This window comes from Pinus tabuliformis, chromosome 7, assembly GCF_031772625.1.
Source record: "Pinus tabuliformis cultivar Carrire ecotype Pingquan chromosome 7, CPIR1, whole genome shotgun sequence".
Lineage (NCBI taxonomy): Eukaryota > Viridiplantae > Streptophyta > Pinopsida > Pinales > Pinaceae > Pinus > Pinus tabuliformis.
This window is the reverse complement of record NC_142293.1, coordinates 1,106,090,593-1,106,113,538: the sequence shown is the minus strand read 5'-3', so window position 1 is coordinate 1,106,113,538 and position 22,946 is coordinate 1,106,090,593. Positions and strand designations below refer to the sequence as shown.

The window sequence follows — 22,946 nt, the reverse complement described above, 5'->3', positions numbered from 1 at the left end:
CACCAGAAGTACAAGAGCTAATTTAGAAGCATGAAAAAGTATTCCAAGATTTGCCCATGAAAATGCCTCCTAATAGGGAAATCAAGCATGCAATAGAAGTCAAAGCAGGATCAAAGCTCTTCAACATCAAGCCGTATCGATATCCACATCACCAAAAGATCGAAATTGAGAGATTAATCCAAGACCTTTTAAAATGTGGGATCGTTTCTAAAGGTAAGAGTTTGTATGTTGCTCTAGTGGTATTAGTAAGGAAGAAGTATGGTCCATTCAGGCTATGCATTGATTATAGAGGATTAAAAAAAATAACGATTAAAAACAAATTCCTAATTCCCTTTATCGACGAAATGTTGGATGAACTACATGGCACAAAATAATTCTCAAAACTGGACTTAAGGTCAGGCTATTACCAAATCCGAATCAGGTTGGAAAACATACCAAAAACTCTATTCCGAACACACAAAGGTCACTACGAATTTAAAGTAACGCCCTTTGGGTTAACCAATGCACCAACAACATTCCAAGCCACTATGAACGAGTTATTCTATCCATATCTTAGGAAGTTTCTATTAATATTCTTTGATGATATTTTAATTTACAGTAAAACTTGGAAGGAGCACCTACAACATCTGGATAAAGTCCTTAGACTACTAAAAGAGCATCAATTCTACGCCAAGAAATCCAAATGCACCTTTGGGAAGGAAGAAGTAGAATATCTCGGACACATAATATCCCATGGAGTAAAAGTGGACCCTATTAAAATCAAAGCTATAAAGGAATAGACCAACCCAATTAATATATCCAAGCTAAGAGGGTTCTTAGGATTGACTAGATATTACCGATGATTTAGTAAAATCTATGCACATATAACTCCACCTCTAACAAACCTTTAAAGAAGAATTCATTTCAATGGAATGAGGAAGCAAGAAGGTGTTTTAAAAAATTGAAGTTATGTCTAACACCCCGGTATTGGTGTAGTGTTAACACAACAGGGGCATCCAATAGCTTTTGAAAGCAGGAAGCTCAATAAACGAGAACATCTTAAGTCCACATACAACAAGGAAATGCTCGCTATTATGCATGCACTGGCCAAGTGGAGACAATATCTTTTGGGAAGTAAGTTCTCCATTTGAACAGACCATAATAGTCTCCAGCACCTCCTTCAACAAAAAACACTTTCCGAAGAACAACAAAAATGGATTGAAAAAATTGTCGCCTTTGACATGGAGATACTACATAAAAGGGGAAAAGACAATGTAGTAGCAGATGCCCTGTCTAGGAAGGACGAAGAACCAGCATTACTTGCAGTCTCAGTTGTTGTTCTTGAACGACTTAGTGAGATTCGAAGTGAGTATGCCAAGGATCCATAATTAACTGTGATAATCAATAACCTTACAAACAACTCAAAATTTGAATGGGAGAATGATATTCTATGGTACAAAGGAAGAATCTATCTGAATTCAAACTCCAAGTTTAAATCCAAGATACTCAAGGACTCACATGATTCACTGTCAGCCGAACATGTAGGATTCTTTAAAACTCACTACAATGCATGGAAATCATTCTTTTGGAAGGGGATGAGTCCTGATATTAAGAAATATGTAGCAAAATGTGACAAATGTCAAAGAAATAAAAGTGAAAATATTACGACACCTAGATTACTTCACCCCTTAAACATTCCGAATCAAAAATGGGAAGAAATATCGATGTTGAGGGATTCCCTGTATCTGAAGGCAAGGATAAGATTTTTGTAGTAGTCGACAGACTCACCAAATATGCTCACTTTATTGCAATGAAGAAAATAGACTCAACTAAACAAATCGCTAAAATATTTTGCAAAAATATTTATAAATTACACAATTTTCCGAAAGTCGTTGTGAGTGATAGAGATGCCAAATTTAAAGGTAATTTTTTGGAAGGAATTGTTCAACCATATAAGAACCTACCTAAATATGAGTTCCGCTTACCACCCTCAAACAAATGGACAAATGAACGTTGTTAATAAATGTTTGGAAGCCTACCTACGTTGTTACACTACAGAAAAACAAAATAAGTGGGTTTAGTGGTTGGATCTCGCTGAATGGTGGTATAATTCTACTTATCATACGTCAGTAAAAATGACACCATTCCAGGCTTTGTATGGTTACGAACCTCCAAAATGGAAGGATCTAGCTACCGTCCAGACAAATATACCAGTTGTTAAAAACCAACTAGAAGAAACCAAAAAAAACCGTTCAACTCTAAAAGAAAATCTAAATAATGCAAGAAACCTTGTGAAGCAACAACTGATCGAAATAGAACCGAGAGAGAATTTGAAGTTGGAGAATAGGTATTTGTCAAGCTCCAGCCATACAAATAGTTGCCTTTTAAACAAAAAGGAATAAATAAATTGGCACCAAAGTTCTATGGATCATACTAGATTAACAAAAGGATCAGCCAAGTTGCATACAGTTTAAACTTAAACCTTCTAGATAAAAGTCATGTTCACAACGTCTTCCATGTATCCTTCCTTAAAAGGGCATTTGGTGACTATCAATCAACACAAACAACTCTTCCATCCTTAGATGATGAAGGAAGGGTCATTTTAGAACCAAAAGGTATCATATCCACCAGGGAAAAAAAGCTTCAATCTCGTGTAATCAAGGAATAATTGATCAAGTGAAAAGATTTACCAGAAGAAGAAGCTTCTTGGGAGACTGAAGCATTTTGTCAATAACATCCGTCATTACGTATGCTTTGAGGACAAAGCATTTTTTGGGAGGAAGGGAATGTTATATAAAAAATTAATTAATTAATAGTTATTAGGCAAAGGGCATGATCTTTGCACCAAGAGGCACCCAAGGCAGTATAAAGCCAGGGGCCTCCCACAAATTGTAATCATCTATCTGTTTTTAATAATAATAAATATGAATTCGCTAATTAGCTGAGTTAAACTTCTCCATGCAGTCATATAGGCTCCTCTATGGCGCTCTCACCATGTATTTCTTTATTTAAAAGTTTGGTGTGAAGGCTATACAGTAACCAGCTTGCAATTAGAGCAACTGTAACACTGTTAAATATCTTTTCTGAGTGTTATGTGTTATTCTAATTGCTGGTCTGAAGCCTATTAGTATACCACAAAGTCATCCTTGGCCTGTTGTGCATATTTTCTACAGCTGGGTTTACTTCTGTGATAAAGCGTGGCTGTAGCGGAATTTGAAAGGCAGAGAAATAAGGGTTGATTCTTGGAGGCCATCATTCCTGAACTGTAAGAGCGGCTGGGCATAATTATTGAGGAAATTTCACTAGAGGCCGGTCACTATACTGAAGATTGTCTTGCTGATTTTGTACATTAGGTTCCTCTTCAGATTTCATGCTCTGTACTCTTTATTTGATGACTCTATAATGCTTGCATATCTGATTTATATATTTCTGGGTTTCTACATTGGAGAAATAATAATTTAGAAGGGGCTGTAGCGTGCATATTTAAGTGGTAAATGTTATGCTGGTGTTCATGTAGCTTCTCCCCTTGAACTGGATTGCCCATGCAAATATATATTTGGCTCTGTACTTCATTTATTGTGTGATTAAACTCAGAAATACACCTACAGCAGTTTATTCACAAACAATTTGACAAAACATCTCACTAGAGAAACCGCATTAACTCAGAGAAAATAGTGGTTTTGGGTCATTTTCCAAAAAGGGATATTACATTTTTAAGAAAATACTATTTACAGAGGTGATTCAACAGATATGGAACCAATAAAAACAGCAAAATATTTCACCGGAATCTCAAATGCTTACAAAATATAATATCATAAAAGACATAGGATCTCATGAAGAGAACAACTTCCTTTCAACTTGAACAGAATCAAATTTGATGATTCATTTAGAGTAAAAACACGGTATCATGAAAAGTCACAAGGATTGCAACAGAAAGAGCCTTGAATTTGTGAGGGAAATTTCATGGAAAGATTTCTAGAATTCCAGGTAGCCCCTGTAATATTTTTTAGCGTCTTGTTAGTCGGTCTTTCTACAAAATTTGTACGTAGGCTTGTGAAGTTACTTTGATATGGACTCTAATATCATTAGTTTCCTTGATGTCTCATAGAAGTTCTTATTTCGTGTCTCTGAATTATCTGTCCTTAAACAAATGGAAAATCATAGACCACGGTTGTGTAGGATTTTCCAGAGTTAGGCTGTGTATAGGTTTATTTTCCCAACATTTTCAGTGGACACTCCACCTATCATCAAGGGATCATAAAAATAAAATAAATGGAGAAAAGTAAACTAACTTATGAATATATATCATCATTATTATTATCATCTTATTTTAAGGTCACGGCCAAGTCAGACACCAAATTGGTGTATGAGACCCCCTTGTTTGTGGGACAAGGGACCCACCTCTGCGCAGCGATTTGACTGCTAAATCTATGAAGGCATACATACTCTACCCCCTCTGGTTTTGAACTTGTGACCTCTTAGGAGGAAACACATGCTCTTAATCATTACGCCCACTCAAGCTGTATAGATAGATAGATAGATAGAGGTCCCAGGGGGGCAGCTCAATTGGTGATCAAAGTAATGTGAAATTTGTGAAAAATTGAGAGATCCAAGGTTCAAATCCCCCCAGTTGTGACCCGGTTACAGAGAGAAGGACAGGTCATAGACCCCCAAAGGTTTACTAGTAGTTATGTGTCAGGCGGGCTATTGGGTTCCTCTAGGATACAATATATATATATATATATAGAGAGAGAGAGAGAGAATGTCATGGTCGAGAAGTTAAAAAGTAATCTTCCAGGAATTATAAACCAGTGTTCCACGGGGACTCGCCCCCCCCCCCACCCCCCAGGGGTCTAGTTTCCTCGCTCCCCCGTGCTCCGGGACTTGGGGCCAATTAGGGGACGTTTCCCCACGCTCCCAAAAATGAGGAAACTCAGGGGGACGTGCCAGGGGGTCGTTTCCCTTTCCTAAGGGGGCGTTTCCGAAAGGAGGGACAAGGGGGTCGTTTCCCGTCTACATCTTCCACTGCTAACGTTTTGGAGGTTGATAATATGACAGGGTGTAAGATTCCAACATCAAGTTGTATCCTGATCTCACATATGTAGAGCATGTTTTGTTGCAGGATGAAGAAACAGCTCAACCCCGTCACTAATAAGTAATATAATTGTTAATATTTCTAGATACCAGAGTCTCCAAGGTATAAGCACATGCACCACCCTCATATTCTTTAAATAACGTCACTCGCATTCCTATATCGCTGGGAAACACTGTATTTTGATCACTCCAAATATATATACATAAACTCCAGGATGTGCGTATTCGTTTGACGAAATGGTGTACGAAATTTTCATATAGAATTTATATACATGTTGGAAGAAAGTGGTAGACTGAAGACGCTCCCTTCTCAGCATTATATTTGTATTTTTTATGACTTTTATAGATACAGCGATTTCTGTCGCTGACTTAATATATGTGTCTGGTTTAGCAGAATGTCAAGATCTCTGGAGATTTGAAATGAATATAATTATGTTATTAAGCAGCAGTTGTTCTTGAAATTTTGAAGCAACGTCTGCCCAGACCGCATGGCCTTTAACCCTGTAAGAAGCTAAGGATTTCGAGGGAAGATTGCCGTGGCTTGTGAGAAAAATCGTATTGCTAAGCGGCTCATCCTTAATTTCACACCGTGCTTTATAATGTTGTTCTTGCAAGTCTAAAAGAAAACATTAGATTTGATTGTTATGGGTAAAATTGGGAATGAATTTTTAATAGATTGTTTAGTTTAAGTGGTTTGGTTTGGTTTGGTGAATTTTGTAATAGATTGTTTAGTTTATGATGTATGATTATAAATTAGAATTTTAAATTTATATGATATTAGAAATTTAGATAATGATATTCATATCAATGATCATGCTTTGCAGCTTTTCAATTCAAACCCAATTGTCATAGTGGACTCAATTAATAAATTATATTTTATATTTATAAGTTTTTAAGACCCTGATGCTCCGCCACGTTTCCTAAAAAATGGTGGGGAGCTTTTGCATAGGCCGCTCCCGCGCCTCCTCGCTCCCTCGCCCCCTCGTCCCGGAACCTTGGTGGAACATTGTTAGAAACAAGGAAAACGTTAATAGCGCACACTTCAAAGAATTTAACCAGAAAAAGGGAAATTAATATATAAATTAGGGTGACCTTAAAAGTGAAAAAGATAAGAAGGAAATAGTGATAGGAGGTTGATTAAGACCAACAAGAAAATGAATGAAATAAGGAACTTAGGGAGAATAAAGATGACTTAAAGAATGAAACAAGATCAATAAGAAGCTAAATAATAATAGCAGGCTAAAGTTAAAGACAGGAAGCATTTGATAAAAACTAGAATGTTTAAGCCACAAACCTAGAAAAGGAGAATGGAAGGAGAGAAAAGATTTGAAACAAATAAATACCAAGATCAGAGCATTTGGATAATGGCTTGCCAAGAGTGGCCAAGCTTGTACACATCTTAAAATTAAATTATTTGAATACTTTTCAATTTCAAGGGTCTCTTTAATGATGCAGGTTAAATAATGAGGAGCAGAAGCTAGGAATTTGGTGTGATCAAAATAGACGAGATGTTTAGTGGTATGGGAGTGTTCTGCAATCACAGATTTGGAAACTTGATTGTGAAAGAACTCTGAATAGCCTATCTTGTTATATGCGATTAGCAGTTATTTGTTGACTCTACAGGGCAAACAAGTACAAAGTTCAAATGTAATGACCCATTTTGGATTTATAAACAAAAAGGTATTAGTAAACATACGATATATGCATATGATAGCTACATATGCATACATCGCATGTCTCATGCTAGTATACTTATTAAAATAATTACGAGTGATGTTTAAATAACAGATAAAGGGATTAGGTACCTAAAATCACTAAGAAGGGAAATATTGCCTAGAATTCGACACTCTCAAAATATACATATTAAAAGATTTTCGTAATTATAAAGTTATTAAATAAAATTTACACTTCCAATCCTGTTAATGTAAATATGTATAAATATTCATTTTAATTTAAATATTATAATTAAAATGTCAAAGTTAAAAATAATTATTTAATATAACAAACACTTGATAATATACTTAGATATAACTATTCATTGTATTTAAATAATATAATTAAAAAGTTAAAAGTAAAAGTTATGTACTTAACATAACAACCACCTTCTAAATATATAATCACATATACGAATAATCACTTGGAGGTTACACGTAAATATATGACTAAGCAAATAACAATCTGGGGAGGGCAGTGGATGAGACAGTGACCACCTAAGAAGACTTATTTATCCATGTACACAGAGAGATCGAGGAGGAGGAGAGATAGGAAAATTCTGAACTGAAGATTGAAATGCCAAGCTGAGAGATTGGAATTGAGAATTGGAAATTTGAGCAATTGTTCTTGAAACTTTGGGCATGGGGTGCAGAGTACTTCAATTGCGAAGTATTTTGGAGCTGGGTACCAAGGATTGTGCCCAATTTGGCAAGGAGATTTCGGTCATCTGGTAACAAAAGCGAAATTTGGAGCAAGGACAGCCTGCGATCAACATCAATTTAAAAAAAAAAAAAAAGTATTTATAATAAATTTAATTAATAAGTTCTGGTCCTAAATTTCACTGTCTGCAATGTTAGAAGTAATTTCCTAATTTTCCGAATTTAGAACCCCTACATCAAACAAATAAGATGTATATAATTGAATGACTTTGAATAAGCTTCGCATAGTTTTCATTAGTATGTCAAATGATCAAGATACATTTCCTTCTTATCCTTACGTTTATGCAAATTATCCAATTCATCCAAAAAGCTATTTTAGAATATTGAAAGTTGTAAAAAATTATACTGCATCACCAACATTAGGAACACACTCTGTCTGCAAGGGATAAAGGAAATTCACAATAAAGTCAGGCAAAGATTCTCACAGCCATAGTTGTCAATCCTTTGTCTTGGGATGGAGATGAGATTTCACGACTCAGAGTGTAGTGACCTTGCAGAAGGTCAATTGCATCCTTTGTAGGAAAACAGAGGAAAGTGAAGAAATTAGTAATCATCCATCATGGTGAAAATAAGTTAGTCTTCAGATAAATAATTTGTTAAACAAAGCATAAGAATCATTACCAAAAAGTATTGTTACAAGTTATCTATGTGACAATAAACATGAAATACAAAATGAGATGAGTCATGGGTTTGGTACAGGAGACAAAAATTCAAGTTAGCAAAAGAACATTTTAGGCTTTTTTCAATATATGAAAAAACAATTAAAAAGTTTAACTATCGACACTTATCATACAAAACATTTTTCAAATCCTTCAAATTTCTACTACTAAATACACAAGTATGTTAAGCCATGTAATGTTTATTCAGCGGAACTTCAATCCTAGGAGGCAATAAAGTTATAAAGATAAAGACATGATAAAGTGTAAAGGTTAGGATAAGTTAACGATATCTTACGACAAATTGTAATAATCTCATTACAATGTACTAATACATAGTAGTTCCTTACGGGAATAGCAGAAAGTACATCCCCCTTCTATATGTATATGCATACAACACATATAAATTAAATGAACAAAATACATCATTGATTCTTCCATATCTGCCAATATGTGTTAAATATTTCTAACAGTAGTATAAAAACAAAGAGCATTGATCCAGAGACATCAAACAATCTCATTGAGACAATGTTTGGCATAAAAAACCAGAGTACATTCTGCACAAACAAGATGCCCAAGAATCAAAGCAGCATACATCTGTGGTGAGTTAAAATGGGCATTAGGCAATTTTTAAGTGATAAGTTTATAAGCTTCAAATCAATAAAAGGTGAATAAAAAATTGTTCTTCTGATGGTACATGTTTGGGAGCAGTTGGTTCTAGTGCAGAAGCAGGTGGCTCCTTAGGTGGCGTTTCAGTTATGGGGTTGGGCAGTCCTACTTTTGGTGGTCCAGTTGTGGTTTTCAGCATGGGGTTCTAATGGCCCGATGGTGCAGCCTAGGGTTAACAGTGCTTCCTTGTGGGTGGGGCAACCTCAAGCGCACTAGAAAATGGACCTTCTGGTCAAGGTTGGCTCAGTTTTTTCTGGGTCTCGCAGCATGGAGATTTAAATAGGATGTTACGTTAACTCTTACAAGTGGAAGGAGCTCTTCACCCCCACTTGTGTGAACAAGTCAATAAGAGACATGAGCCTTAAACCATGGGTGAATTTCTATAAGGATGAGATGAGTCACTTCCATGATTCTCGTATGCCATCTTTCAGGGGATTTAAGATGGATAACTTGCATAGTAGTTTAGGTCATCTTCTTTTGAAATAAATCTCTCTCTGTTTTATCTCAAAATGGACAAGGGATGACAATTCCTACTAAGAAACAAATTGTACAAGGTGTTTTACACTGCTTCTAGCCAAATGTGTTTTAACTCTTTCCTACAATAGATCAGATCAGCTAGATTCAAGCTTCAGAACTGGATGATTTATTGGTGGATGTTGGGTTTATAACTCAAAAACAACAACAAAAAGTCAAAATTATATAAGCAAATGACACCAAAAATTCACATTCAAATAATCCCAAAGGGGAAATACTATTCAATCATTCCATTCCATGTATGTTTCTGTTGTACATTAGGTCCCTTTATATAGCTTTAGGTGACCACAACATGTAATATCCCAGATTAATTTAATTGCAATCAATAGGGAATTTGCTTCAGAAAAATCAAACCATGCAAAAAATACACCATAAAACTCGCACAATACACACAATAGATATTGTCAGCAAATTAATTAACCTTATATAATAGACACAGAAATGCTACAACACAAGATGCACATGAGAAATAGCTGCAAACTCGGCTAAATTCAGCCTTATTATATTAATATGAGGTTCTTGTTAGTTTTTGGTAGCATCGGAAGTGCTCTAGCCTTGAAAATTGGTGGAGAGGCTAAGGCACATGAGTTCTAAAGAACCCAAAAACCGTTTGGTGAAATTCCACCCGGATTGTATTTTATTAAAATAATTAATATTTTTAATGGAGTTCCTAAGTCTAAACATAGGGAAATTAAAATATTAATGGGTAATAATCAAAATATGGGTGAGAATGATCTAGAAGGCGGATCAAGTCATGTTTTAATCTTAGCCATTGACTAGAGACTTAATCTGAGTCGTTGAAGACTCAACAGGAAAAGTATAAAGTGGAGGCTTGGGGTTCATTTGGAAAAACACAAAGAGATTGAGGAAATCGATTTTCTAAGGTGAGAAGTTCTCAGGGGGAAAATCGATTGGGGAGATCTTGCAGCTGAAGGGCAAAGAGAATCCGTGAGAGGGACTTTCCGGAAAATACAAAACAGAGAGGAGGAGAAAGCTTGCAGAGAGGCAGCGCAGTAGCGGAGCTGGGCCAATTTGGGCCCACGCAGTCCTGACGCAGAGCCAAAAGTGCCAGCGCAGAGTAGAAAAGTTCCCTGTCACGCAGAATCCAAAACTGTCGAAACTGTCGGGAATTGCTAGAATAGCTGGGAGAGGTGACACAGAGGGCAGAGAAGGTGACGCAGGGCTGACGCAGAGCCAACGCAGAAATAGCCAAGGTTAGCCAGTCTTGTGCCGAATCAGCCAGAATTCTGCTAGGTGAAGTTTGGTAAAACTCACTCAGATTTTCTGCCAATATTTTCTTTGTAAAGGATTGTTAGATGAGCATCCTAGACTGTATTCAAATATTTACTGCCAATAATAAGAATCCTCAGATCTGCTGCACCGGTTTTCCCACATTGGGTTTTTCCAGGGACGAATGTCCAAAAACAAGTGTGTCAATGTGATTGTTCATATGTTGATGTTTCTCTTGCCGTTTAATTTTCAATTCTAGTTTGTGAAGTCTGCAACTGAATTTATTTTGGTATTTACTAAAGTACTGATAAATAACTTATCATAAATAAGTAGGAGAAATAAATCAATTATTGCAGCAAATTTTCACAATTCTGCGAACCTGTTACAAATAGCTACAAATGGCCGACAATAGCTCCTCAAATCATTGTAAGTGATGCACAAATTAGAGATCTAGATGATCCCCACTCCAATCCATAGATCTGTTCACAACTAATGTCGATGACGCTCTATGAGGTTTCTGGATGAAATCTCCTTAACAGTGAGTTGGGGTTTCATCCAACACAACAAGAAACCCAAGGGTTTTCGTCCAAGGGCTTTATTAAAGCTAAGAACCATATCCCCAAACCCCTATGACGAAAAATTCTCTAAATTCCAGATATCCCAAATGACTTGCTCCCCCTCCTTTTAAAGATTGGATAGATCTCTCTCTAGCCTTCTAGAACCACTTTTATTTTATTATTTTATTATTTTATTCTCGCTCTAGAAGCTTCTCCCCTTTACCTTATTTAAGTGAATTTTATTTTATTTTAAGTCACCTTTTCCTTTTCGGCCTTTTTCTCAATTAAAAACTTTTCCCTTTTAATTTAATAAAGTAGCTATAAAAATCACTTTTAATCCTAGAAAATGATTTTTCGGGCACCATACTTTCTCCAGCCACTAGAAGTCACTTTTCACCATCCCAACCTATAGATCTCTTCATGTCGGTCCCAAATAATCTGATCCCAATAACACCTTTACATTTTCAATTTAAAATGTGCTAATAATAACCTTGTTTTACAGGATTTACCGGAATGCAGCGAAACCAAGAACAAATTGTGCAGAACTAGCCTTGATGATGGAATGTAGCAATCAAACCTCGTTGGACCCCATAAAACTCCTCTAAAACCCTATGGGCTCACCAATGACGTAATCTCCCTCCTATGACCTGCCTATGAGCGACCCTTGAAATCCATCTTAACTTCATCATAGGGAAAAACAAAAATCGGAACATTACACAACAACTATGTCATAATATTATATTCAATTCAACCATCTTCATAGCTATCTCCAACAATCACTCCTTAAATCTCTCAATTGATTTTATGACACTCATCCTTAACTTCATTCTCTGTCCTCGTCTTTGATTCATAAGTAGACATTTATGTAGTCTACTTTATTAACATATTATAACATTTTCATCAAATATCACAAATAAAAGTGAAATGAGGAGACTAAAATTAGTGGTCACAATTTGAGGCAACTATTGATAGAGTTATTGCAAATTTAAACAAAAAAAATTAAGGAAGAGTAAGGAGCAAAATAAGATTGTAGCATATCACCAATCAAGGCATGCTATAGTTGGATCGTCCTACGAGAATGTAGTGCCGTGTCTGAAAGAACAATTGTTCTTCAAGGTGTTGCAACATTGGGATTTGCACAATGTTTACCAAATGAGATTTTGTTGATGAGATGGAAACACCTCCTTGGAGTCGTAAAAGATAATAACCTTGTTTTACAGGAATTGCCGAAATGCAATGGAACCAAGAACAATTTGTGCAAAAATTGCCCTGATAATGAAATGTAGCAATCAAACCCTGTTGGACCCCATAAAACTCCTCCAAAACCCTATGGGCCCACCAATGACGTAATCTCCCTCATATGACCTACCAATGAGCGACACGGGAAATCCATCTCAACTGCATCATAGGGAAAAACAAAAATGGGAATATTACACAAAAACTATGTCATAATATGATACTCAATTCAACCATCTCCATCATCTCCAACAATCACTCCTTAAATCTCTCAATTGATTTTATGACACCCTCATCATTAACTTCATTCCCTGTCCTCGTCTTTGATTGTTGCAATTTTTAAGTTTAACCCATTAGAAATTCTTCCTATACTATCTGAATTATTTCTTCCTACTTGTTCAATTACTTAAAACACTATTTACCATGTAAATACTGGAAATAAATACAAGTACAGTATCAACACATATAGATCATCACCTGAAATTAAACAAGCACACAAGGTTGTTTTTGAGCAAATGTCCTCGGAAAATCCAAATGCGGGAAAACTAGTGCAACTATTCAGAGGGTTTTATTATTATGCAGTTTCAGAATACAACCTGGGTACCAGAAATGGCTCACCCAACAGAGAATGCCCTCAGCAGTAGTACCTCTCAGTCGGAGACAGATATTCTGGCTAAATCACCGGATGAACGATCCCATAGCAACAATACAGCTTTTGCTGCTCTACGTCACTCTGATAGGGACTGTGTCACCCTATCCAACTCTCCAGCTCCCAGTCTGTCCCACGAAAAATCTCCCAGCGTTGCCTCTAGGCCCTGCGTTAGCCTCTCTTGTCCAGCGTTAGCCTCTTAGGGCTCTGCGTCAGCCTCTGGAGCCTCTGCGTCTCACATGTTGGCACTACGCAGCTCCTGGCTACCTCTGCGTGACCTATGGCTGCCTCTGCATGGCCTCTAGCTGGCTTTGCGTCAACCTCTCCCAGCTTCTGCGTTGATCCTCCTAGTACTAACTCTGCCTCTCTGCTATGTATTTACTACCCCTCAGCTGTAACTCAAATCACTCACTCAATTTCCTCAACAAACCCTGCCCCAGAAAATCGAGTTCTTGATCTCTCTTGGTGTATTCTCCAACTGACCCTCAAGCCTCCTCTTATACTTTTCTCGTTGGTCCATCAACGGTTGAGATTAAATCTTTTATCAACAGCTAAGATTAGATTTGGCTTGATCCATGACTTTTGAACCATTCCAACCCAGTTTTATATTAATTCACATTAATATTTTATTTTTCCTAAGTTTAAACTTAGGAACTCCATTAAAAATATTAATTATTTTAATATCTCCCAAACTGGTTAGATTCTGCCCAAACTATTTCTGGGTCTTGAAAATCTCACGTGTTTTAGCCTCTCCATCAATTTTCGTGGCTAGAGGACATCTGATGCTACCCCAAATCAACACTCCCTCTTAGCAAGGACTGTGCTCTAGTAATACTCCTCACTGAGTATCACCCTGATCATCCAGCATCGGTCCCTGTGCTGATGCTAGGCCTGGCCGCCCAACATCCTCTACACTACTGCATCATGTACTGCTGCCCATGGCCCTACCATTGCCACTACTACATCTGTACAGCAGCGCCCTCTGCACCCGTGTTGCTGCCCATGGCCCTGCCAATGCCATTGTTGTATCTGCACTGCATCCCCTCTCATCATGCTACATCGTGCTGCCTATAGCACTGCCACTACTAACTGTTGCACTGCAACTCAGTTATTGAGAAGTAAGTAATTGATCCTCCCAACTCTGACATCTCTGTCAGGCTAGAAACACTCCTGATGTTGAAGCTCCCTCTGTCACTGACAAGTGCTCCCTCTACTAACCTCTGCGTTGCTGCAACAACTCCATGCATCTCACACTGCTGCCTCACGTTGTCCCGGGACTCTTGCACTGTAGCACCCTCTGTCGCTCCATCAGCATCTGTCTCTACCGACATATGCTAGTCCTACTACTCCTCTTCGGGGCTCCCGTAGCTAGGTATAATCCAAGAGGTTGGGTACCTCAAGGATCCTGCCCCTCATCGTCTATAGTCCATCTAACTACATCTCGATGTCTCGCCACTTCCTCTCAAATGGCGCATGAGCAATCATGGCACAGTCATCATCTGTCTCCACTTCTTTCTCCGCCCTTACTGGCGCTACCTTGGTCTCAAAAGCCTCTCCCTTGCTCTTCTTCCTCGGACACTAGTTCACATAGTGACCTACTTCCCCACAGTGGAAGCATTTGACCTTGGAGAGGTCCTTCTTTTTTCGTTTCCCCTGCTTTCCCACAAATGCTAGAGGTGCATCCTCCTCTTCCTCCTTCTTGATTCTGACTCCCTTACCACTACTTCCTGCCTTGGTCAGCCGTTTGATCTCTTCTTGACGAAGAGATGCCCACAGTTCCTCCCAACCCAGAAGGTTCGACCTACCCAATAAGCTCTGGACAAATACCTCCCAGTCCTCTGAGACTACATTCAGTGCGGTCCTCACCAACATCTCCTCATCTGGCGTGGCCCCTATGGAAGTTAGTTGGTCCCGAATCTCCGTCAATCGCCCGAGGAAGATATCTATATGCTCTCCCCTCTGCATTTGGTATGACCACAACTGATTTTCAAGTAACATCTTCCTCTGCATGGAAGTATGCTCATACAACTTCTTCAGGGCGTCCCACATCTCATTTGATGTATTCTTCTCGGCAATATGTGGTACCACATGATCCTTGACCCTGTTAAGGATGATGCACTTAGCCCTAGCCATTGCTTCTTCGTACTTCTCATTTTCAGCAGGGTCAACTGGGATCGCTATTGTTTTCAAGGAATAGTGCTTGATGCGATACTTGTCTAGAATGGACAAGATCCTGGCCTTCCAGTCTACGAAGTTGGAAGCTCCGTCTAGTCTATCCTAATCTCTTAACCCATTCACTGCCATTTCGCTGCTCCTTTTTCAACTCTCCCGAGTCTCTCTACTTCCCTCCTGGAAGTCCTCTGATCGACTCCTGTTGTGTCCCTCAACTTCCCGTCTGGAAGTTCTCGATTTGACTCCCTCTAAGTCTCGATTTCCCTTCTGGAAACCCCTCTGCCAATGTCGAGATGCACCACTCTGATCGTTTGTACAGTTGCGCCATTGATCCGGATTCCTTGGCTAGAAATTCCTCGACAGCAACTCCCTCCTCCTTGGTCTTGCCTTGTTAGGTATTGTTCTAACCACAGTACCCCACCAGCGTCTCTCCGCAAATTACCCACAGCCTCCTATACCCCAGCAATCTGAAGGTCTGAGCCTCTAGGGTCTGCGCAATCCCAGCACCGGCAAAATTTGCACCTCCTGACCACAGTGTCGATCCTTCCTGACTGAGAAAGATGATCGGGCACTGTGTAGGTCAGGTTTGCTCCACTCTGCCTCTGTGTTGATCCTCCTCCTGGCTCAACCTGGCTCAAATTGATCACACATACCCTCTGCGTCACCCCTTCCTTGCTTCTTTTTGCTAGGATCAACTTTTGTCACTCAGGACAGTAGTTTATGTTGTTATTGCTCTGCTCGATTGATGCCTTCAGTTATCCTGTGATCTGCAACCACGCTCTGATACCATGTTGGAATTTGTAAGTTTAACCCGTTTGAAATTCTTCTTGTATTATCTGATTTATTTCTTCCTACTTGTTCAATTACTTAACAAGTTATTTACCATGTGAATACTAAAAATAAATACAAGTATAGTATCAACACATATAGATCATCAACTGAAAGTAATAAAGCACACAAGTGACACCGTTTTTTTTGGACTAACGTCCCTAGAAAAACCCAATGTGGAAAAATCGGTGCAGCTATTCAGAGGGTTTTATTATTATGCAGTTTCAGAATACAACCTAGGTGCCAGAAATGGCTCACCCAACAGAGAATTCCCTTGGTAGTCATACCTCTCAGCCGGAGACAGATATTCCAGCTAAATCAACAAATGAATGATCCCACAGCAACAATACAGCTTTTGCTGCTCTGCGTCACTCTGATAGGGACTGCGTCACCCTATCCGACTCTTCGGCTCCCAGTCTGTCCCACGAAAAATCTCCCAGCACTGCCTCTAGGCCCAGCGTCAGCCTCTCAGGCCCAATGTCAGCCTCTCTGGGCTCTGCATCAGCCTCTAGAGCCTCTGCGTCTCACACGCTAGCCGTCTCTGGCACTACGCAGTTCTTGGCTACCTCTGCGTGACCTCTGGCTGCCTCTACGTGGCCTCTAGTGGGCTCTGCGTCAACCTCTTCAGGCTTTTGCGTTGATCCTCTCGGTACTCACTCTGCCTCTCTGCTATGTATTCACTACCCCTCAGCTACAACTCAGATCACTCACTCAATTTCCTCAATAAACCCTACCCCAAAATATCGAGTTCTTGATCTCTCTCAGTGTATTCTCCAACTGACCCTCAAGCCTCCTCTTATACTTTTCTCGTTGATCCATCAACGACCAAGATTAAATCTTTAATCAATGGCTAAGATTAGATTTGGCTTGATCCATGACTTTTGGACCATTCTAACCCATTTTATATTAATTCACATTAATATTTTATTTTTCCTAAGTTTAGACTTAGGATCTCCATTAAAAATATTAACTATTTTAATATCTATCAAATTGGTTAGATTCTGCCCAAACCATTTCTGGGTCTTGGAGATCTCATGTGCTTTAGCCTCTCCATAAATTTTTGTGGCTAGAACACATTCAATGCTACCCCAAATCAACATTGATTCATACGTAGACATTTATGCAGTATACTCTATTAACATATTATAAAATTTTCATCAAATATCACATAGACTGAAATTAGTGGTAATAATTTGAGGTAGCTAGTGATAGAGTTATTGGAAATTTCAACCAAAAAATTAAGGAAGATTAGGGAGCAACATAAGATTGTAGCATAACACCAATGAGGTCATGCTATAGTGCGATCGTCCTAAGAGCATGCAGAGTTGCGTTTGAAGGAAACAATTGTTCTTCAAGGTGTTGCAACATTGGGATTTGCACAATGTTTACCAAATAAGATTTTGTTGATGACATGGAAACACCTCCTTGGAGTCACCAAAGATAATAACCTTGTTTTACGGGAATTGTCGGAATGCAACGGAACCAGGAACAAATTGTGCTAAACTTTTGCTAATGATGAAATGTAGCAATCAAACCCCATTGGACCCCATAAAACTCCTCCAAAACCCTATGGGCCCACCAATGACGCAATCTCCCTCCTATGATCTGCCTATGAGCGACCCTGGAAATCCATCTTAACTACATCATAGGGAAAATCAAAAATGGGAACATTACACAACAACTATGTCATAATATGATATTCAATTCAACCATCTCCATAGCTATCTCCAACAATCACTCCTTAAATCTCTCAATTGATTTTATGACACCCTCATCCTTAACTTCATTCCCTGTCCTCATCTTTGATTCATCCGTAGACATTTATGCAGTCTACATTATTAACATAGTATAACATTTTCATCAAATATCACAAATAAAAGTGAAATGAGGAGATCGAAATCAGTGGTCACAATTTGAGGCAGCTAATGATAGGGTTATTCAAAATTTCAACAAGAAAATTAAGGAAGAATAAGGGGCAAAATAAGACTGTAGCATATGTTGAAGTTTCTAAGTTTACTTAGTTTAGAAACCCTTCATGCACTTTTCTTGATTTATTCCTACCTACTTGTCATTCTTCTTTAACAAGTTATTTACAAAGTAAATATTGAAAATAAACACTAGTGCATGCTCAACATATTACAGATCAGCAACTAAAAGAAACAAGAACAAACACACCACATGACACCATTATTTTTGGACCAATGTCCCTGGAAAATCCCAATGTGGGAAAACCAGTGCAGCTATCTGAGGGTTTTCTTATTGAGCAATATCAGAGTACAATCTGGGTGCCGTGACTGGCCTATCCAACAGAGAATTTCCTTAGCGGCTATACCTCACAGTTTGAGAGAAATATCCTCGCTAAAACCTCGGAAAACCCTTCCGGCAGCTCCTCAGCACAAAATTGCTCCTACAACCCTAGCGTCTGCCCAATCTGGACTGCGTCAACCCCTCTCTGTCTCATGTTGGCCCTGCGTCAGCCTTTCTTGGCCTGCGTCAGCCCCAGGAGGCCCTGCGTCAACTTTGGGAGCCTCAACGTTAGCTACGCTGGCCCTTCTGGTGCTCTGCACAGCACTTGGCTACCTCTACATGTCCCTGCATGAGCCCTTGTTGGCTTTGTGTTACCCTCCTTGGTTGTTGCACTGCTCTCCCAGCACAATCTCTGCCTTCTCTATTCCTATGTACTCAATGCCCCTCAGCTGCTCTCCCGACCACTGATTCTAACTCTCTTAGCAAACCCCGCTCTAGAGAATAGAATCACTGATCATCTGGTATATTCTCCAAGTGACCCTCAAGCCTCCTCTTATACTTTTCCTCTTGACATCTCCATGGCCGAGATTAAGTCCCTAATCAATGGCTAAGATTAGATATGGCTTGATCCATGTCTTTTGGACCATTATAACACAGATTCATATTAATACACATTAATATTTTAGTTTCCCTAAGTTTAGACTTAGGGACTCCATTAAAAATATTAATTATTTTAATATCTCTTGATATGTTTAGAATCTGCCCAAACTCTTTCTGGGTATTGGAGATCTCATGTGCCCCAACCTCTCCACCAAATTTCATGGCTATAGCACATCCAATGCTACCCCAAATCAACAGCATATCACCAATCAGGTCATGTTGTAGTTGGATCCTCCTAAGAGCACGCAGAGTCACGTTTCAAAGAAACAATTGTTCCTCATGCTGTTGGAACATTGAGACTTACTCAATGTTTACCAAATGAGAGTATATTGATGACATTGAAACACCTTCTTGGGGTCATCATTTCTGAGATTTATTCTTTGAGGTGCATGGGAGATTGTGCAGGGCTAGCTACAACATCAAATTTGGTTTCTAATTTGAACATGGCACAAAAACTTCTCATTATGATTGTAAACATTGGCACTTCATCGCATTCTTAGTTTTGGATTTCTTTCAGTGATTACAATTTTCTTTGTACTTAGTGTTATCCCTGAAACAAGGCCTTTTACTTGAGCAGATTAGAGAAATTGATGCTAGATTCATTGAAAATTTAGTATGTAAATGATGGAGGACCAAGTTATGGCATTAGGGACAACTTTCGAGAATGTTGCAGCTTGAGAAGTGGGATTTGAATTGCCTATAGACCTCTATCCATGAAGGTTTGAGGAGAAAAAATGAGATAAGCATAAGAGTCATTTAGCTTTTGAATGGATTGGACTCCTATCCCAAACTTCAAACTAGGGAGATCCCCTTACTGTTGGCGATACATTTTGCCCCATCAAAAAGGAGTTTAAGGCCTTCGTTGGGACCTATACTAGCAAGAAAATCAAGGCGTTGAGGTCAAATAACAGTGGAGAGTAAACTTCAAACAAATTCAAGGAGGTTTGTGCCAAGGAGGGATCAAGAGGGAGCTGACCACACCATATAACCCTCGGCAAAACAGCGTGGTAGAGCGCAAAAATAGGGCGATAGTTGGAGCAGCCAAAACCATGTTGCATGACCAGGAGTTGCCCATGTTTCTTTACGTTGAGGCATGTAATACAACAGTTTTCTTGTAGAATCAGAGCCCACATAGACCGTTGAGGCGAGTTACACCAGAGGAGACCTTTATAGGCAAGAAACTAGATGTGTAACATTTCCGTATATTTGGCAGTCAAGTGTACTACATGTACCAGCAAAGAACAAGTCGAAGTTGGATCCCACAGTGGAGGAGAGCATCTTCGTGGGCTACAGCGAGACATCCAAGGCGTACAGTGTATACATACCAGCACTTAGGAAGACAATCATTAAGAGATGTGATGTTTGAGGAAGAAAAGGCTTTGAGGAAGTCATTAAAGCATGAGCAGCCTGCAGCGTAGAAGGAGGAGTAGGCTCCCAAGCAAGAGGATCAACCAATAACTCAGACTACAAGTGTACACATTAATGGGCAGGTCGAGTAACATGGGGATGAGGGGAACACACAATTGGAGAGAGTGGAGCCCACTTAGGCCATGATTCTTGCAATAGGGCGAAGGGGAACTAGATGGGTAGAACAGTTGATCCAAGAGGCACAATAGAAAGTTGGTGCTCCTAGCACATCAATTCGGCAAAGCAGACAACCATAGAGGTACATAGCGTATATGGCACTCATAATAAAGTTATTGGATGTCGAGCCTTCCAACTACCAAGAGGCAACCATTCAGTAGGTGTGGAGAGATGTCATGGTAGAGGAGCACGTGTTTGGGAGTTGTTGTCGATGGTGGGATCTCCCTGGGTTTATAAGATCAAGCATGGGACTAATAGGAGCATCAAGAAATTCAAGGCTAGATTTGTAGCCAAAGGGTTTTCATAGGTAGAGGGTGTGAAAAATCAGTTACCAGATTCCTACTGCAGCAAACTGATAATATTTCACCTACTTGTTAAATTACTTGAACAAGTTACATGAAGTTTTCTATGGCAAATACTGAAATACATACACTGCAGTATGCACAAAAATACCTCTGAAGCTAAATATAGCACTGGAGAGAAGTAAACACACACATCAACACAACGATTTTTGGACAATGTCCCCAGAAAAACCCAATGTGGGAAAATCGATGCAGCAGCTGAGGGTTTCAATTATTATGCAATAGCAAATCAAAGTACAAATTGTTGGATGCCCAAATTGGTTATCCGATACAGAGACATTTTGGCAAAGAGTTAGTGAGAAAAATCTCACATTGATTCGGGAGATTTGATACTGATCAAAGGCTAGCTGGTTGGCCCCACGCTGCCTCTGCACAGCTTCCGCGTCAATCCTACGCAGATCTGCGTCACACTGGGTGGGCTTTGTGTCACCTCCTCTATTGATCCCCTGTTGTTGGAAATTCGACCTTCTGGCCCTCCAATCTCACACCCTGACTTCCGGCACTAGATCTCAACTCTCCCAACTGGATTTCGAACTCCCTCTGAAGTTTTGTGCTGCCTCTGCATGGCACTACGCTGCCTCTCTTAGCTGCTCTAAGCCTTCTATGCTTTGCACTCTTCGGATCTAGAAAACTCTCCTCCGGACTACTAACCCTGCCCCTCACTGCAAGAAGATCACTAGGTCTCACTTCAGCGACTCAACGCTGCTATTCTTGAGAAATTCGATCTCTGATCTCTCATTCAATGTGTTCTCCAAGTGCCCATCGAACTCCTCCTTATAATATCTCGTTAAGGATCCAACGGCCAAGATTAAAACATATTCAAGGGCTATGATTAACTAGGAGTTGATCCTCGTCTTCTTCTAGAAGATTCACACTTGATTTAATTAACACCCTTTAATCAACTAGATTTCCTAAGTTTAGACTTAGGGAACCATTTTAAAAAGTTAATTATTTTAATTAAACCATCTCTAGCTGGAATTTTCCCAAATGATTTTTGGGTATTGCAGAATTCATGTGTCTTAGCCTCTCTGCAAAATCTCGAGGCAAGAGCACATCCGATGCTACAAAAATCAACAGAGGGCATTGACTATGACAAGACATTTGTGTAATACCCTAACTGAAGAATTTTTAACTAGACAGTAATTAGGGCTTAGAATTTTAACCAAATACTAGAATCCTAGTTGAGCAATTTAACCAGAGAACTCACATTCTTTTACCATTTAATACCAGATTGGGTCTAAAGCCCTAAATTTATCTATTGATTAGATGTCAGATTTTAATGAGTATAATTTTGACAATTAACCAGAGAGAAGAACTCGAATTGGAATTTAAAAAGTTAAATGCAGAAGAATACCAGGAAATCAGTTTGGAGACATTTCTTGTTTACTGTAGCTCCCACTCCTGCTACCAAACCAACTCTTTTCCTCCCAACCTATCTGGGATCAACCTATCCAGTTCCCAAATCCAGAAGACTACATATTTGAGGTCTTCTGGCCCCTGTGCCCAAAACCCCAAGAACAATTACTCAAATATCAAATTTCTCTGCACAGATTCGCTCTCTCCTCCTGTCTATTGCTCCCCTCTGTAACCTCCTTTGTCTTCGCTTCCCTGCGTTCGGATATTTTTCCTCCCTTTAAATGCCTAGACCCCCTCCTTATATTCCCAAAGTTTCACCACCCTTCCATATAATAATATCAAAATTTTCAAGTGATCGCCACCCTTGCTATAATTTGTAATAGAGTTTTCACCCTTCATTAACGTTCTTTGAGATTTTACATCATACTCACCTTTGATTAGACTTTGATTGTCTAATATATATATATATATATATATATATATATATATATATATATAAGTTATTTTAGTTTGCAAAATATATGTATATTATAATGTGTTATTTTTTTGTTTGTATGTTATGGTTAATATATATATGATTTCTTACTTTTGGTTTGTATAATATTTTGATATATTATAATCCTTTTGTACATTATATATTGTACTTCCCTTGCTATTTTGTATGATACATTGTCTTTACCCTTTTATTTTGTATAGTTATA

General features: G+C 38.9%; 1 protein-coding gene across 3 annotated transcripts in view; it reads right to left on the bottom strand.

Annotated features, from left to right (window-relative positions):
- Positions 1–22,946, bottom strand: part of LOC149251415 (phosphoinositide phosphatase SAC7-like) — a 321,376-nt gene that overhangs the window by 43,300 nt on the left and 255,130 nt on the right. For all 3 annotated transcript variants that reach the window (XM_089459423.1, XM_089459424.1, XM_089459422.1), the window contains one exon: positions 7,931–8,017. In XM_089459423.1, coding sequence (XP_089315549.1) covers positions 7,931–8,017 — 87 coding nt within the window. The remainder of the gene's footprint in view (positions 1–7,930; positions 8,018–22,946) is intronic.